This window comes from Fistularia commersonii, chromosome 4 (genome assembly GCF_037954325.1).
Source record: "Fistularia commersonii isolate RoL2024-O1a breed Wild chromosome 4, RoL_Fcom_v1.0, whole genome shotgun sequence".
Taxonomy (NCBI): domain Eukaryota; kingdom Metazoa; phylum Chordata; class Actinopteri; order Syngnathiformes; family Fistulariidae; genus Fistularia; species Fistularia commersonii.
In genome coordinates, this window is record NC_141287.1 from 22466368 (window position 1) to 22482084 (window position 15717).

General features: G+C 47.8%; 1 protein-coding gene across 2 annotated transcripts in view; it reads left to right on the top strand.

Moving 5' to 3' along the window:
* LOC147235142 (titin-like) overlaps nt 1-15717 on the top strand; it is a 155954-nt gene that overhangs the window by 54755 nt on the left and 85482 nt on the right. For both annotated transcript variants that reach the window (XM_086146018.1, XM_086146019.1), the window contains 25 exons: nt 1804-1893; nt 2062-2151; nt 2309-2395; nt 2597-2659; nt 2862-2936; nt 3057-3146; nt 3396-3431; nt 5982-6032; nt 6521-6916; nt 7505-7783; nt 8209-8478; nt 8571-8710; nt 9023-9149; nt 9295-9561; nt 9664-9930; nt 10562-10825; nt 10945-11084; nt 11172-11298; nt 11869-12135; nt 12208-12474; nt 12811-13077; nt 13301-13440; nt 13889-14015; nt 14152-14294; nt 15520-15643. In XM_086146018.1, the coding sequence (XP_086002144.1) occupies nt 1804-1893; nt 2062-2151; nt 2309-2395; nt 2597-2659; nt 2862-2936; nt 3057-3146; nt 3396-3431; nt 5982-6032; nt 6521-6916; nt 7505-7783; nt 8209-8478; nt 8571-8710; nt 9023-9149; nt 9295-9561; nt 9664-9930; nt 10562-10825; nt 10945-11084; nt 11172-11298; nt 11869-12135; nt 12208-12474; nt 12811-13077; nt 13301-13440; nt 13889-14015; nt 14152-14294; nt 15520-15643 (4194 nt within the window). The remainder of the gene's footprint in view (nt 1-1803; nt 1894-2061; nt 2152-2308; nt 2396-2596; nt 2660-2861; nt 2937-3056; nt 3147-3395; nt 3432-5981; nt 6033-6520; nt 6917-7504; nt 7784-8208; nt 8479-8570; nt 8711-9022; nt 9150-9294; nt 9562-9663; nt 9931-10561; nt 10826-10944; nt 11085-11171; nt 11299-11868; nt 12136-12207; nt 12475-12810; nt 13078-13300; nt 13441-13888; nt 14016-14151; nt 14295-15519; nt 15644-15717) is intronic.

Below are 15717 nucleotides of genomic sequence, written 5' to 3' on the forward strand. Positions count from 1 at the left end.
TCATCATCGGAAAGAAACAAGATGATCATGAGGAGATCATTTTCCAAAAGATGCCTGATGTTACGGAAGAAGTGACTGTCTTTGAGAAACCTGGAGTACCGGAAAAAGTCATTATCCAAAAGAAACCAGGGCGTCATAAAGAAGCGATGCTCCAAAAGACACCTGGCGTTTCTGACAAAGTCACTGTTCCAAAGAAGCCTGCTGTTCCGAAGGAAGTTACTGTTTCTAAGAGACCAGGTGGTCATGAAGAAATTACCATCCAAAAGGAACCTGGTCTTCCTGAAGAGGTCATCGTCCCCAAGAAACCTGCTGTTTCTGAAGAGGTCATCGTCCCAAAGAAACCTGCTGTTTCTCAAGAGGTCATTGTCCCCAAGAAACCTGGTCTTCCAAAAGAGGTCATTGTCCCCAAGAAACCTGCTGTTCCTGAAGAGGTCATCGTTCCAAAGAAACCTGCTGTTTCTCAAGAGGTCATTGTCCCCAAGAAACCCGGTCTTCCGCAAGAGGTCATTGTCCCCAAGAAACCTGCTGTTCCTGAAGAGGTCATCGTCCCCAAGAAACCTGGTCCTCCTCAAGAGGTCATTGTCCCCAAGAAAGCTGGTCTTCCTCAAGAGGTCATTGTCTCAAAGAAACCCGCTGTTCCTGAAGAGATCATCGTCCAAAAGAAATCTGGCGTTCCTGAAAAACTGACTGTCCCAGAGAAACCTGGGGTTTCTGATGAAGCCATTGTTCAGTTAAAACCAGGTGTTGATGAAAAGGTAACCCCTCAGAAGGTATCTGGTGATCCTGGAGGAGTGACTGTCCAAAAGAAACCCAGTGTTCCTGAGGAAATTACTCCTCGAAGGAAAGCTGATGTTCCAGAGGAAATAAATGTCCTAGAAGAAATTGGTGTTCCCCAAAAAGGCGTCATCCATAAGAAACAAGCTACTCAAGAGGAGGTCCTTCTCCACGAGGAGCCCGGCCTTCATGAAGAAGTGCCACTGCCAAAGACACCGGTTGTTCATGAAACATTTTCAGCCCAACACGAAGGTGTTGTCCCTGGAAAACCTGAGGCTACGAAACCACGTATTCCTAAAAAAGCCACTGTCCCGAAGAAACCAAGTATGACTGGAAAAGTGACTGTTCCAAAGAAACCTCATGCTTCTGAAGATGTGGCTGTCTATGAGCAGCTTGGTGCTCCTGAAGAATGTTTGATCCAAGAGAAACCTGATGTTGATGTGGAAGTGACAGCTTCTCAGCTAGAACGAGTCGAAGAGTTTAAGAAACGCTTACCGAAAGACGGGCTCGCTGAGACCAGAAGGACTCTTTCACCAGCAGAACTTTCAGCCTCTGCAGAAGAAGCTGATGTGGATTCTTTTGAAGAAGTGAGAAAGATGACGCTTGCAAGAAAGGAAGAGAAGACATCGAACATCGAAAACCAAAAGGCTGAGCAGAAAACGTTTGAAACAGGTATTTGGGATGAAAGCTCTTCACTCTTATGATCGTTTAAGATCAACCGTCTTTAAAGAGATCTAACATCTTGCGTGAGTCAATCTCTTCTTTGACCTTCTTGAATAACGAGAACAACTAATCATTGTCACTGTCTCTCTGTGTCATTTTGTGAGTCCACTGGTCCTGAACGTTACCTGGTGGACCATCAGCTCTGCAACTTCTCTCACCCTTAATATATGTTGAGTTCTTTGTTTTAAAGATTCCATCACTTGGATCATTCATGTCCCATCTTTAATGTGTGACCAACGTTTCCTGTCATGTTGTACCAGAAATGTCTCTTCTGGTTTATGACTTTGCCATCTTTTTCCCCCAAAGTATCTGTCTCTGAGGAGAAGAAGCCATCTGTACCAGCAGCAAAACGTTCTCCCCCTCCTGCTCCCACAGAGAAAGTTGCTCCTCCAGCAGGTAGTCTGATGGCCTTGTCCTTCCGTTGTCTGCGGAAGCGTCTCTTTCCTTTGTCGATTGTGTTACTGTCGGTCGATGGCGATGTTTGGACTCTGTCCTTTGACTGCCGTCTATGTTTCGCCCGATCCGTTTGTCTGTTTGACCGTGTGGTATCTTGTATTTCTTAAGTATCTCCACCAGTGGAGAAGAAACCAACCACACCAGCGTCTAAACCTTCTCCTCCACGAGCTCCCACAGAGAAAGTTGCTCCTCCAGCAGGTAGTCAGATCAGTCCTTCTCTCCTGCTGGCTCATCTGACCTTCTCATGCTCTTTGCTTCATGTCCATTACATGTTGATTTCTTTTTTCTTGTGCTGAGTGTTGTTCTGACCTGGGTGTTCTTTTGCTTGTGATCTGAGTGTCTTCTCTTCCTAAAGTTCCAGAGACGAAACCAACGGCACCGGCGCCGCCAAAGACACCGACTCCTGCGCCCGTTCATGCTGACAAGGTTGTTCCTCCTGCAGGTAATTCTGCTTATCTTCACGTTTGTCAGAACAGATAGAAACACATCAGTCGTCCTTCTTCTCAGCGGTGGGTATTTGAGCCTTCTCGCAGGCCGCCCAGTCTGTCTCGGTATGCACGTCTGTCTGGCTGACCGTCTTTCCTGTCTTCACTGTCATTGCATCTTCTTGGTCATGATCTTGACATCTTGTATTCTTAACCAGAGGAGAGGAGACCATCTCCGCCAGCACCTCCGAGGCCAGCAGTCAAAGCTGCTCCCCCCGAAGGTAGTCCTGCCAGTCCTTTTGTGGTTCTTGAAAGTGAAAGACGTTCATGCCATGTTGTGTTTCCGCCAAATCCTTTTTGTGTGTTTGGTTCAGAGGTCTTTCCTTGTGTGTCCCCTCATTTTTAACGTTACATTTTTTCTTTGTGTAGATTTGTGAATCGTCAGTAACCTTCTTACTACCTTTGGTGTCTTTTGTCCTGAAGTGTCTCCTCCAGCGGAAAAGAAACCCTCTGCACCCGCCTCGAAACGACCGGCAGAAAAAATCCCTCCTGCGCCAGGTAGCGTCTTCTGTCTGTCATCGATGTTGTTTAATTTTCTGTCGGCCATTTCTGAAATGGTGTAGTTGTTGCCTGTTACAAGATCCTTGCCGGTTGTTCAACAATTTGGCATTCTTGTAGCCGGAGTTGCACCAGCAGAGAGGAAACCCTCTCCTCCAGCCAAAAAGGCTGAACCATCTTCTGAAGTCGAGGAAATCTACCTTCCAGAAGGTAACGCTCACGTCTCCTGTTTCTTTCTTTGTCTTTTCTTCTGTATTTGTCCTGTGAAAATCTTAGCACACAGCAAAAAATGGTATTCTCTAAAAATGCCTTTGTCCTTGAACTCTGCTTTCTTGATGTTTGTTCTATTATTCGTCACCGATTCAAACACAAGAAGAACGTCAGCCTTTTGTGTCACGTTTGAATTAGACTTTGTTTGTAACGAGCCTAACGATGCTGCTCTCATTGAAACCCTTGCAGACAAGGAACCAGTTACGGCTCCCGGACCAACCAAAGGTATTACTTATTCACTTTCTGTTTTCTTAATGTCTGCATGCTGTCATGTTTATTTTATTTGCCTTTCAAAAGTCAGATAAGACTTGATCTGTCCTGCATGTATTTTCTGTACATGTTACAACATGTATATCTACTGCCACAAACACAGTGCCACCTGGAGAGCAAATGGGTAAGATTCCTGTCCAAGAGGCCAAAGCGGCAATGTCAACTAAGATGAAAAGTAAATTCACAATATTAGAGAAAGACAAGGAACCCGAACCAGAGGTGATTAAGCTCAAGAAGGTTCCAGTGGCTCCGGCAGAACCAAAGAAAGAAATCAAAACTCATAAAGCAGAAGTGACAAAGCATCGGGATCAAGAACTCACCGTTCATGGACTTCATGACCGAGAGGATCGAGAGATAATATCGCTCGGAAGGACCGAAAGGATTTTTACTGCAGAGGAAGAGACGGTACAGTTGGGCCGTTTGGATGAGATTCAAAGAGTCAGCGTCACTCAGACGACTGAAAAGGAAGCCTGGGCAGTAACTCGAAAAACACAGGAGGAGGAAGAAATCAACGAGGTTAGTTTTGACAAAAAGAAAATAGCAAAACTACAAAAAGCAGATGAAAAAAGCACGGCGCGCTCAAAACCGTTCCAGAAATCTGATAAATCAGAAGAAGAACCACAGAAGATTCAACTGAAAAAAGTGCCAACCAAACCAAAGAGGCCTGAAAAAGAAATCATAACTCATAAGGCTGAAGTGACGAGGCATTACGATACGGAAATGACGGTTCACAAGCTCCGTGGCCGAGAGGATCGAGATGTAAAAACTCTGGGCAGAAGTGAACGAGTTTTCACTTCAGAGGAACAGGCATCTGAGCTGGACTCCATGGAGGAACATGACAAGCTGGTGACAGAAGATGAAAAGTCAAGATGGATAAGAACTCCAAAAGCGCTGAAAGATGACGTACCTGAGCCCGATTTGTCAAAAAAGAAGATAAAGAAACTGCCGAAGAAGGAAGGGGAGCAAGAAACCGTCGAGCTGAAACCATTTGAGAAACCCGCTCAGACAGACGAGCCGGAGGCACCGAACTTGGCCGGAGAACGTGAAGCAAAGAGAGAATCCGAACGCACTCCGTTCACGAGAGGTGAGACGCCGCGGCGAGATCAACCCGTTGCAGCTACAAAACGCAGGACGGACGAGGGCACGCCGATCAAAAGTCCAGGTACAACTTCTAGTGTCGGCGAGGACCAGATGGAAGTCCAGTCCGAGAAGGAGGTTGACCAAGTGCCCGAGGCCGAGGACTTTGAAGCAACGGCCGAGATGTTGTCGACCAAACCTCAAATGATCTCCACACCGGACGAATGCAAGAAGCAGGGTGAAGTGAAACCTTCGAAGGAGGCCGAAAGACCTGAAAGGAAATCAGAAGAGCCCTCCGTGGCAGAGGAAAAGAAGCCCGGCCTTACTCCGAGAGATGACGCTCCCTCGAAGAGGACGGAAATCAAGACTACTCCGTCTCAAAAAGAGGACAAGAAACCTCAGGAGAAGGAGACTCTGGTTGCTCCCACGAAGACACCAACTCCACTGGAAGAGAGGCTAGGTGCTCCAGATGAAGTGAAAAAGACTCCATCACCAAAAGGGAGCAAAGAAAAAGTTGAAGAGGAACCGATTCTGAAACCGGTTGAGCAGCTGAAGAAGGTCCAGCTAAAGAAGACACCGTCACCTAAGCCAAAGGAACCGGAGCCGGTCGGTCTGGAGAAGAAGCCAAGTTTGGAAAAAATGAAAAGGTTTCCTAAAGTTAAAGCGGCGTCGCCGAGAGAGTCTGTCGAAGCTGTAACTCTGAAGAGCGTTCCAAAGAAGCCTTCTCCAGCAGATGAAGCCTCAGAAACCAAAGGACCGGGGATGGTACCCGCGGTGAAAGAGGTGTCCCCCAGGTCGGTGCAGGTGAAGAAGGTTCCTACTCAGCCCGAGGAGGAAATTTTTGAGGAGAAGGCAGAAGAAACGGGCCAGGAAGATGAGGAGGCCTGGGGCTGGGAGCTGGTACCCTCGGACGACTGGGGGGGCGAAGGGGTAGACGGAGCCCTGGAGACTCCAGGCATGACTGGAGGCAAACGAGGTGAGACAAAATCAACAGAGTCCTCAACTGACGCCTCGGATCATCCCATCTAAGATGAATCATCTAATCCTCGTCAACCTCTTCTTTTAATCTCTCACAAAATCAGAGATCATGTTCATCCGTCATCCACCTCTTGAACACTTGTCACTTCCATTTATGTCTGTCTTTCGTCAGTTAATATCCGCCCTTCATTCATTCCTGTCCGTCCTTCATCGGTTTGTGGTTCCAGATAACGTTCAGTTCCTCAGACCTTTGCTCATTTTCATCCGTCCTTTTCATCTTTTCTTTTAGCCTTCATCCATCTCCCGCCTTCATCAATGATCTCCCTAAATGTTCTCCTGTGTTGTTGTTCAATTAAAACCAGCGCCGTCAGTGTTTATTCGTCCGAGTCTTAGTTTGAGCTGAAAACGGACAAGTTCTGCAGAACTTTCCTCTTTTTGTCTCTTGTCCAGATGGAAAACCAACAGAGGAACCTCCGAAAGGCAGAGGTCGTGGATTTGGCGGTGAGAGAACACGATGAACGACATGAGATAGGAACTTTGTTTCTGACTATGTTATTCCTCACACTTTCAGTCTTTTCAGTGTAGTCGTCATCTTGTCCATCGATCTTCTCAGTTGCTCTTATTCATAATCTGATGATCTGATTTGTACATTTTGGACAAGTTTAGCAGGAAGACGCCAAAGGCGTAATAAAAATACAACCTTCCGATGGCGGAAACGGGCCAACTTTGGGACTGGTCTTGTTGCCTCTCCTAGCCGGTCTTACCGCGTAGACTTAACCATGTAACGTACATACAGTCACGTCTCCGTCTGTCTTATATGTTTGACCTTTGGGGTTCTTCAGAGCTGTCCATACCAGTCTGTCTATCTAGTCGAAACATTTTCTTTTGTGATCATTTGTGAGCTGAAGGTAGGCACAAGCTCTTAATTATCCCTCCGTCTCCGCCATTCCTCCGACTAACTCGGCAAGTTTCTGTATGCAATATTTCAGCGAGGCAAACTCCATCTCCTGGTGACGGAGGCCGAGGACGAGGCCTGAGGCCCGGTGGAAAAGGTCCGTCGCCACCGGAGGAACCGTTTACGTACAAGCTGAAAGCTGTCCCGCTGAAGTTTGTCAAGAAGATCCAGGACATTGTGCTGCAGGAGGCCGAGTCCATCGGCTCCTCTGCCGTGTTCGAGTGCGAGGTCTCGCCCTCCACCGCCGTCACCTCCTGGATGAAAGACGGCTGCAACCTGAGGGAGAGTCCCAAGCACAAGTTCACCGCCGACGGCAAAGATCGAAAGTTGAACATTATCGACGTCCAGCTGTCCGACACCGGAGAATACACCTGCGTGGCCAAGAACGCCGGCAGGGAAATATCCTGCACCGCCAAGCTCATTGTTGAAGGTAAAAAAAAAAAGGCCTTTTAAAGCGTAGAGTTTTGCCTTTGAATGGAACGTTAATGGTAATTGCACGTTAGTAATGACCCGGCGAAATGAAAGAGGTGATTGGTGATTTGGTGAGGGGAAAAAAAAGGAGATGTTTGAAAGGCCCATTTTTCATTGGCCATACTTGTAGCATTCACTCTGAATCCTTACGATTCCAACTTATCTCATAACTAAATCTTATAAGTTCACGTTTCATACATTTCTTACTGAACATCAGCTTGCTCTTCTTGACACACTGACACTCATGATGATGCTATTAGCTTTGGATGGGAAAGTACAGATACACGGAACGCAAGTATCCTTTTTTTCTTTTACATTCGCCATCTTCATAGTCAGAATTCCCGCTCACTGTGTTTTATACGTACTGCGTACGAGAAGACATCAGTACGCAGTACGTATTACTGCGTACTGATGTCTTCTCGTACGCAGTACGTATTACTGCGTACTGCTCAAATGTGAGAAAACACGGGTAATACTGTGGCTCGACCGCCACCAGATTCTTGACTGTGCAAAAACATCATATTTTCTCCACACTCTGGTCCTGCAGAGCTGCCGGTGAAATGGGTGAAGGAACTGGAACCGGAGACATCGTGCGTGAAGGGTCAGCCCATGTATCTGACCTGTGAGCTGAACAAAGAGAGGGATGTGGTCTGGAGGCGTAACGGTTCCATCCTGAAGAATAAGGCTGGAAAGGTGGCCATCAATATTATCGGCATGCAGCAGGCAATCACCATCCAGAATGCTACCGATGCGGACGGCGGAGTTTACACTTGTGAGGTGGACGGACAGGCGGATGTCAAGACAACAGGCAACGTTAAAGTGATCGGTAAGCCATTCCTGACCAAGTTCTCACGCCTCTGTTTAGACCAGTCTGGAGGCCAAATCAAAAAGGCAGCAGAAAACAACGACCGTCACGAATTACTCTCTCATAGTGGGACCTACAGTGGCCCACTTGAAGCTTTCTTAAGCCATTCTGGCAACATGCAGGAAATTGGACTTTTTGAAATGACAGAAACCACCGCGTTGTCTAGAGTGGAATGAAGGAAGAAACACACTGAGGTAGAAAAACCCAAACAAACAAAACTCAATCCAATGTACCGGTTGTTCAAAACAGACAATGTCCTTTTTTAAGGGAGAACTTAGTTTGCTTGAATTCTCTGTCCGGAACAAGAAGGGCAACCGAGACACCAAGTGCTTCGGACAAAGGAACCCTACCTGTGTGCTAAAACCTCGTGATCTGCTCCCCTTCAGAGGTCATCAAAGACTGGCTGGTGAAGCCACTGAGGGACCAGCACGTGAAACCGAAGGCCAAGGCCACGTTCAAATGCGAGTTGGCAAAAGACACTCCGAACTGGAAGTGGTTTAAGGGAGACGACGAGGTCGTTCCCTCCGACAAGGTCCAGATCGATAAAGACGGAACGGGCATGACGCTCAGCATCAACAACTGCCAGCCCGATGATGTTGCCGAGTACACCATCCAAGTGGAGGATCGCAGATACACCGCCAAACTGACTCTGGGAGGTGAGCGAGTCTTTTTGCCAAGAAGAGGTCGACGTGCGCTGCATGTCTCTTACAAAGTATTCCCCGTTGACCCGCTGCCACCCTTTCATCAGAGCGCGAGGCTGAGATCCTGAAGCCTCTTGCCAATGTTGAGGTGGTTGAGAAGGAAGAAGCCAACTTTGACACTGAAATATCAGAGGATGATGTGATTGGTGAATGGAAGCTGAAGGGGCAGGTCCTGACCAGATCCCCGGTAAGTTTGGAACACCACACCGCGACGTCAAAGCGCGAGGCCTCTTTGATTTAAACTTTTTAACAAGAGATAAGACTTCATCGAGAATCTGGATTCTGGAGTGAATTTGAGATCGGTGAAGATTGGCAATAACAAGCTGAGTGGACACTGGTCCTAAAGTGGAACGGCTTTATCTTTTGGAAGTGAAAAACCATCAGTTGCTGTCCGTGTGTAAATCGGAAACCTGAAAACTCACATGGTCTCGTCGTGCTGAGTTGAAAAGCGTCGACGATTTTGGAACATGTAGCTCATATTTGTCGTTCGGGGTTCCAGAGCTGTGACATCAAGGTTGAGGGAAGGAAACGTTTCCTCACGCTGAAGAACGTCCAGCTGGACCAGGCCGGTGAGGTCTCGTATCAAGCACTGAACGCCGTCACCACCGCCATGCTAACGGTCAAAGGTAGGTCCGCCCCGATCAGGAAGCTCTCTGTTGTCTTGTCTTGTCTGTCACTGCGTCGTCAGTCTGGACCCTGTTTCTGGGGAACAACGGTAAGAGGCGAGACGCTTCTCGAGTCAATAACCCGACAACCGTTCGCATCTCGCAGAGATCGAGATGGGCTTTGTTGACCCGCTCAAGGACGTGTCCGTGCCTGAAAAGAAACAGGCTAAGTTTGAATGCACCATCACCAAGGAGGTGTCAAAGGTCATGTGGTTCAGGGGGGCGGAGGTTGTGACTCCGGGCCCCAAATATGAAATCATTGACGACGGATTGAAGCACATGCTGATCATAAACAGCTGTGAGTTTGATGACGAATCTCAGTATTCAATCCAAGTGCTGGGCCAGACCTCGGCAGGCCAGCTCACAGTGGAAGGTAAGTGATCCGGGTGGCCGACGGCGTCACAGATCAGGTTCTGTTTGTGGCTTGAAGGTGCCAGCGGTGTCTCTCTGTGTGCAATCACCCGATCTATTGCAGGCATGAGGCTCCAGTTTGTGCGGCCAATTCAAGACCAAATGGTGAAAGAAGGTAAAACGGCTCATTTTGAGCTGGAGGTGTCACATGAGAACGTTCCGCTGGTTTGGTACCGGAACGAAGTGAAACTCCACGTGAGCCGAACCGTGCTCACACATGTGGATGGAAAGAAGCACTTTCTAGAAATGAGGTCGCTGAGTCTAGATGACACCTGCCAGATAAAGGCAGAAGCCAAAGGAAAGTTCACCACCGCAAAACTGACGGTCATAGGTAACGACACATTTCCTGCTTCCTTTGTCCTTTGTTTCTCTGTGAACAGCCGGTCAGACCATTGGAAACGAGAGATTGCACGGACTCACAATGACTTTTTCCTCCTTTTCTTGCTCGTTCAATTTCCCAGAGTTTTTGCGTGATTTTCATTTCTCATTTCCGTCACATTTCATCTGAACACTTTGTTTCTGGGATGGTTCGCGCTTAGCTGAAGTCCCGGTTATGTTCGTGGATACAGCTAGGAGGTACAATAAGGAAGACCGTCGCTTAGGCTACAAATGTAACATGAACGGACGTGTATACGATAGCTATTATTTTTGAGTCGAGGGATGGGCAGACATGCAATTTGAAGAGTTAATTCTGAGGATGTGGAGAAAATGAAATAAAGTCTTCTGGTATGAATTCGGTCCAACCCGTCTAGAACATTCTGTCCATTTGTAGACGTCACGATCGGTAGGTGTTGACCCTCGGTGCAACCCGTGCTACCGGTACCAATGGTCTACTACTTTTAGCTCCTGGAAATATCCGGATCGATCGCACCCAGGGTTAAATTCCAGCTGACTGTTGCATGAATATTCAGCCGAGCTCGCCATCAGTTTTTGAACCAGTTTTTTGCTCCGGTATCTGGCAGAGGGAGACCCCGTGTTCGTGGTGAAGCTGCAGGACTATACTGCCACCGAGAAAGACGAGGTCTCTCTGGACTGTGAACTCAATAAAGATGTCCCTGTGATGTGGTATCACAACGAGAAGGAGATCACCGCCTCCAAGATGGTTGTCATAAGAACAGAGGGAACCCGGAGGTCGTTGCTCCTAAAGAGAGTCGAGCAGAGCAATAAAGGAACATACGTATGTGACTGTGGGACGGACAAGACAGCCGCCGACATCAACATCGAAGGTAAATCTTATCTAAAACGTGAAGGTCCAATCGTCACGCTGGAGAAACGTACAAAGCACAGGGCGCAAGGAGTCGGAGCTCCTCCAGTCTTTGATTTTTCAAGTTGCTGCGTTTCCCAGCGCGTGACATCAAGGTGGTTCGGCCGATCTACGGCGTGGAGCTGTTCGACGGAGAGACGGCTCGCTTCGAGGTGGAGATCTCCGAGGACGATGTGCACGGCCAGTGGAAGCTCAATGGAGATGTCCTAAGCCCGTCCTCGGTAGGAACCCGTCGGCAAACTCGAGGCTTTAGTGACAAGTGAAAACACTTCATTCACTTTTTTTTGGGGGGTTCTGGCAACGGGCAGGATGTCGACATAATCGAGGAGGGAGGCAAACACACCCTGATCCTCTACAACTGTAAGGTTCCCATGACCGGCGAGGTGTCTTATACAGCAGCCAACGCCAGGTGCTCCGCGAACCTTAAAGTCAAAGGTAAAATAAAAACCACACGCCGACTCTGTCGTCGTCCTAAATATCCAACGCGTGATCAATCAGAACATACTTAGTCAATGTGAAGTCTTGTGATCAATCAGAACATGATCGATGTGAAGTCTTGTGATCAATCAGAACATGATCGATGTGAAGTCTTGTGATCAATCAGAACATGATCGATGTGAAGTCTTGTGATCAATCAGAACATGATCGATGTGAAGTCTTGTGATCAATCAGAACATGATCGATGTGAAGTCTTGTGATCAATCAGAACATACTCGGTCGATGTGAAGTCTCGCAGCTCCGCGGAGTTGGGACGACCAGATAACTGGCCATTAAATTGGCCGTTCTTTGACATTAATCAACTGTTTTATTTCTAAAAGTTCTACGCCGGGTAAATACAGGTGACTAAATGTTGGCTAGTATTTCAATAGGAAAAAAAAAGATTCTTGATTTTTCAAATCACCCGTGTTAATATTTTTCTTCAGAAGAGAAAAGATTTGAAGTTTCAGAAATTCTCTGTGCCGGAAAGTTGACGGTGGTTTTTGTGATTTCAATGTCGAACGTTAGAACTTCCACTCAACTTCCTGACGCCGCTGAGTGACGTGCAGGTGTATGAGAAGGATGAAGCCCGTTTCGAGGTGGAGTTGTCCAGGGCTCCGAAGAGTTTCCGCTGGCTGAAGGGCACGCAGGAGCTGCACGGTGACGACAAGTACGAAATGATCCAGGACGGCAACAGCTACGCCCTGCTGATCCGCCTGGCCGCCTATGACGATGAAGCCAAGTACATGTTTGAGGCCGAGGACAAGCGGTCGACCGGCAAGCTCGTCATCCAAGGTTATCATCGTTGTCCCGTTACGACTCGCTGTCACGGGTGGACGCCTGCTCACGAGTGAACGTTTTTCTCAGGTATCCGCCTGGAGTTCGTCAAACCCATCAAGGACGTGACGGTGAAGGAACGTGAGACGGCAGAGTTCAGCGTGGAGCTGTCGCACGACAAGATCCCCGTCGTTTGGTACAAGAACGATGTGCGTCTCCACCCAAGCAAGGTGGTGCACATGATGGACAGGGCCAAAGTCCACACGTTGGCCTTCAAGGAGGTCACCATTGATGACACGTCCATGATCAAGGTGGAGGCCATGGAGAAGAGTGTAACCGCCATGCTCACCGTCATTGGTCAGTGCTTTCATCTCCCCGCTTTGCAGTTTCAACTTCAGGAACAAAACCACATTTTTTCAAATTGAACGAGTAACGGTTAACCCTTGAACCACCAGTGGCTTAAATGATCCCAAACACGCCATCCTGCAAGGGAAATTCTTCTTGGGCCATCAATACAGCACAGCAGCTTTTACATACACCCAACATACATCCATCAGTGTACAATAAAATCAAAAATCTGTTTATTATTTTTGATTATTTTAAGAGGGCGATGATATACCGTATACACCATACCAGAGCTGCAAGACTACGTAAGGATAGGATATGTAGTGACTGTAGCATTTTGTCCCACAGAGGGCGACCTCTACTTCACCACCAAGCTGCAGAACTACACAGCGGTAGAGAAGGATGAAGTCAAGCTGATTTGCGAGCTCAGCAAGGCCATCGGCGACGTGAAGTGGTTCAAGGATGGAAAGGAGATCATGCCATCCAAGAACATCGCCGTCAGCACTGATGGCAAGAGGCGCATCCTGACGGTCCGGAAGGCGGAGAAGGCCAACATCGGACAATACAGCTGCGACTGCGGCTCCGACAAGACAACTGCCAACCTCAACATTGAGGGTGAGACCTTCCCGATCCATGCCTGCTTCCTGCTCACGTCCAGGTTCCCCCTGGTGCTCTTCAATGGTACCTTAGCACTGCTTTCTTTGTAAGGACGTGTCGCGGACCGTTTTCAGAGGCACGAAGCCTCGATGGGTTCGCACTGACTCTCAGACGCACTGTTACTCGATGAGATCTGGGACCGACCAACACTTACCACGGCATCCTCTTTCTCCTCTTGCAGAGAGGGACATCAAGGTTGTGCGACCTCTCTACAGCGTAGAGGTCACCGAGACAGAGACGGCCAAGTTTGAAACTGAGATCTCAGAGGAGGACGTCCACGGAAACTGGAAGCTGAGTGGAGAAGCGCTGCATCAGTCGCCTGTGAGTACCGGCCCAGAACAGCGGAGGAACATCAAGAAGGACGACCGCAGTCGGTTTGTCCACGGAGGGAATCAAACTCCTATCATATGTCGTTCAGCGATCTGCGGTCCTGGATCTTTAGTTTCTATTCCATCGTTCGTAAAGGAATCTTCAAAAACGTCAAGCCCACATTGACGTCATCATGACCGAGCTTTGCTTCAGTTCTTCCTGCCGTCAGGAGGACAGGGGTCACTGCAGCACAGTGAGGTGGAACTGCTCCCAACATACGTGGGAAAAGACCAAGAGACGGAATCAATCAAAGCAACAAGCAAAATGTATTGCTTGATTTATGTTTGCACACACACAACACACACACACACACACACACACACACACACATACTCACACCACACACACCCCTCTGGAATTTGTAGTGGTTCAAAGCCAGTGTTTTTCTGTCTCCATCCAGGACGTGGAGATCAAGGAGGAGGGAACCAAACACGTTCTGATCCTCTACAACGTCCGGATGGACATGGCCGGGGGTGTCGACTTCTCAGCGGCCAACGCCAGGTCCAACGCTCAGCTGAGGGTCAAAGGTTAGTTCACCCTCTTTGTCCTTGAGTCTGAAGTTATTTTAGACCGGAGCGGTATCTCAGAGCGCCAGCTTATCACGCATCAGCACTGCGCCGCTCTGTGATTGGCTGGTTACTGACAACATGTGGCGTTGCGCAGCTCGCTCCATTGGCCTCCTGCAGCCGCTGAAGGACGTGACAGTGACGGCCGGAGAGACGGCCACCTTTGAGTGCGAGCTCTCCTACGAAGGCATTGCGGTGGAGTGGTTCCTCAGAGGCCAGAAGATGGAGGCCAGCGACAGGGTGAGTTTGGAGAACACGGGAGAACCAGACGTTTTGAAGAGACACCTCACGACCTCCCGCGGTCGTTCTCAACGGGACACCGACGTTGTCCGGATGTCTGCGGTCGTCGATTTGGAAATCGATGACTTTAGCAAAATGTTAGTTTCATTAGGTTTCGGATTCTGAAGCTTATCAGAGAAACATCGCAAGTGTCGCTTCGTTAAATGTGCAAAACCTCCTCAGATCCTCAGGGAAATGTGTCGTTTCGCATATAAAGTGCAAAAGTAAACAAAGAATTCTTTAATGCAGATCGTTGTTGATTTCCCATGTCGTTTTAGCCGAAAAATAGCCATTTGATATCAAAACATCAGAAATGTGTGCAAATCAGCTGAAGTATAAAGACAAGATGGTATGTGAATGTTTTAGAGTAAAGCTTGCTCAATTTTGAAGGTAATTTCCAAAAAGGGATATAGTTTAATTTTCTTAAAAACCCTCTAACTTTTAGTTAATAATCTGAGAATGTGATGTTTTCTGGCAGCAACTCAATTTCTCCTCTGGCAGATCTTTATTAAAACCGTTCAGACGTCAGACAGAAGTCTGAGGAATTATCAAAACACTGACCTTGAATTCTTAGTCTTTCCAAACTTTTTTCCTTTCACACGTTGAGCCGAGAACCTGCGAGGGAGGACAGAGTTGCCGATAAAGATCTGAGCCTTTGACTCAAGAACCTGATCAGCTTGATCCATATTGGAACTCATTTATTCATTTTGAACGTGATTAAAAGAATGTATTCATGTAAGAAAAGGATGCATTGTGTCAAAAGGAGCCCGTGCCCTCAGCGGTTTTCTACAAATGCAACTGCCGAGGTTATTTTTATATGTGACACCATGTATGAGCGGCAGTATCTGGCAGACCTTTGACCTCTTGCTGGCGGAGGGACAGATATCTGCAGATACCTCAGCTGAACGGATCTGAAAGTAACAGCTACCCACATAGAGGACAACTTAGCTCTTAATTTTGTTAAAAAGAATTGCCTTATTACAAGTTTTTCCACCTAGTTTAAGAAATCAATGTGTTTTTAATTTGAACTGACGGTCATTGTTCTAGTTTGCTTCATAAAGTTCACGTTTTGTGCAACTTCCACCTCAAAGCCGACTGAATTGTCAAAGGACAAAAAGACCGATTTTAGAAGCGACAGAAAAAGAAAAACAACAAGAACGAGGTATTTTCTGATGACACCCTTCAGGTGAAGACCCGAGTGGCGGGCAAATCCCACGCCCTTACCATCCGCGACGTGAAGCTGTCGGAGGCCGGTGAGGTGAAACTTGTCGCCAAGGACTTCAAGACACAGGCCCAGCTCATAGTCAGAGGTGAGGTGCTCAAACCTCCAGGAACCCCTTGTGGATGTCCCTTCTGGTCAATAACCAGTCACTTCCTGTGTGCC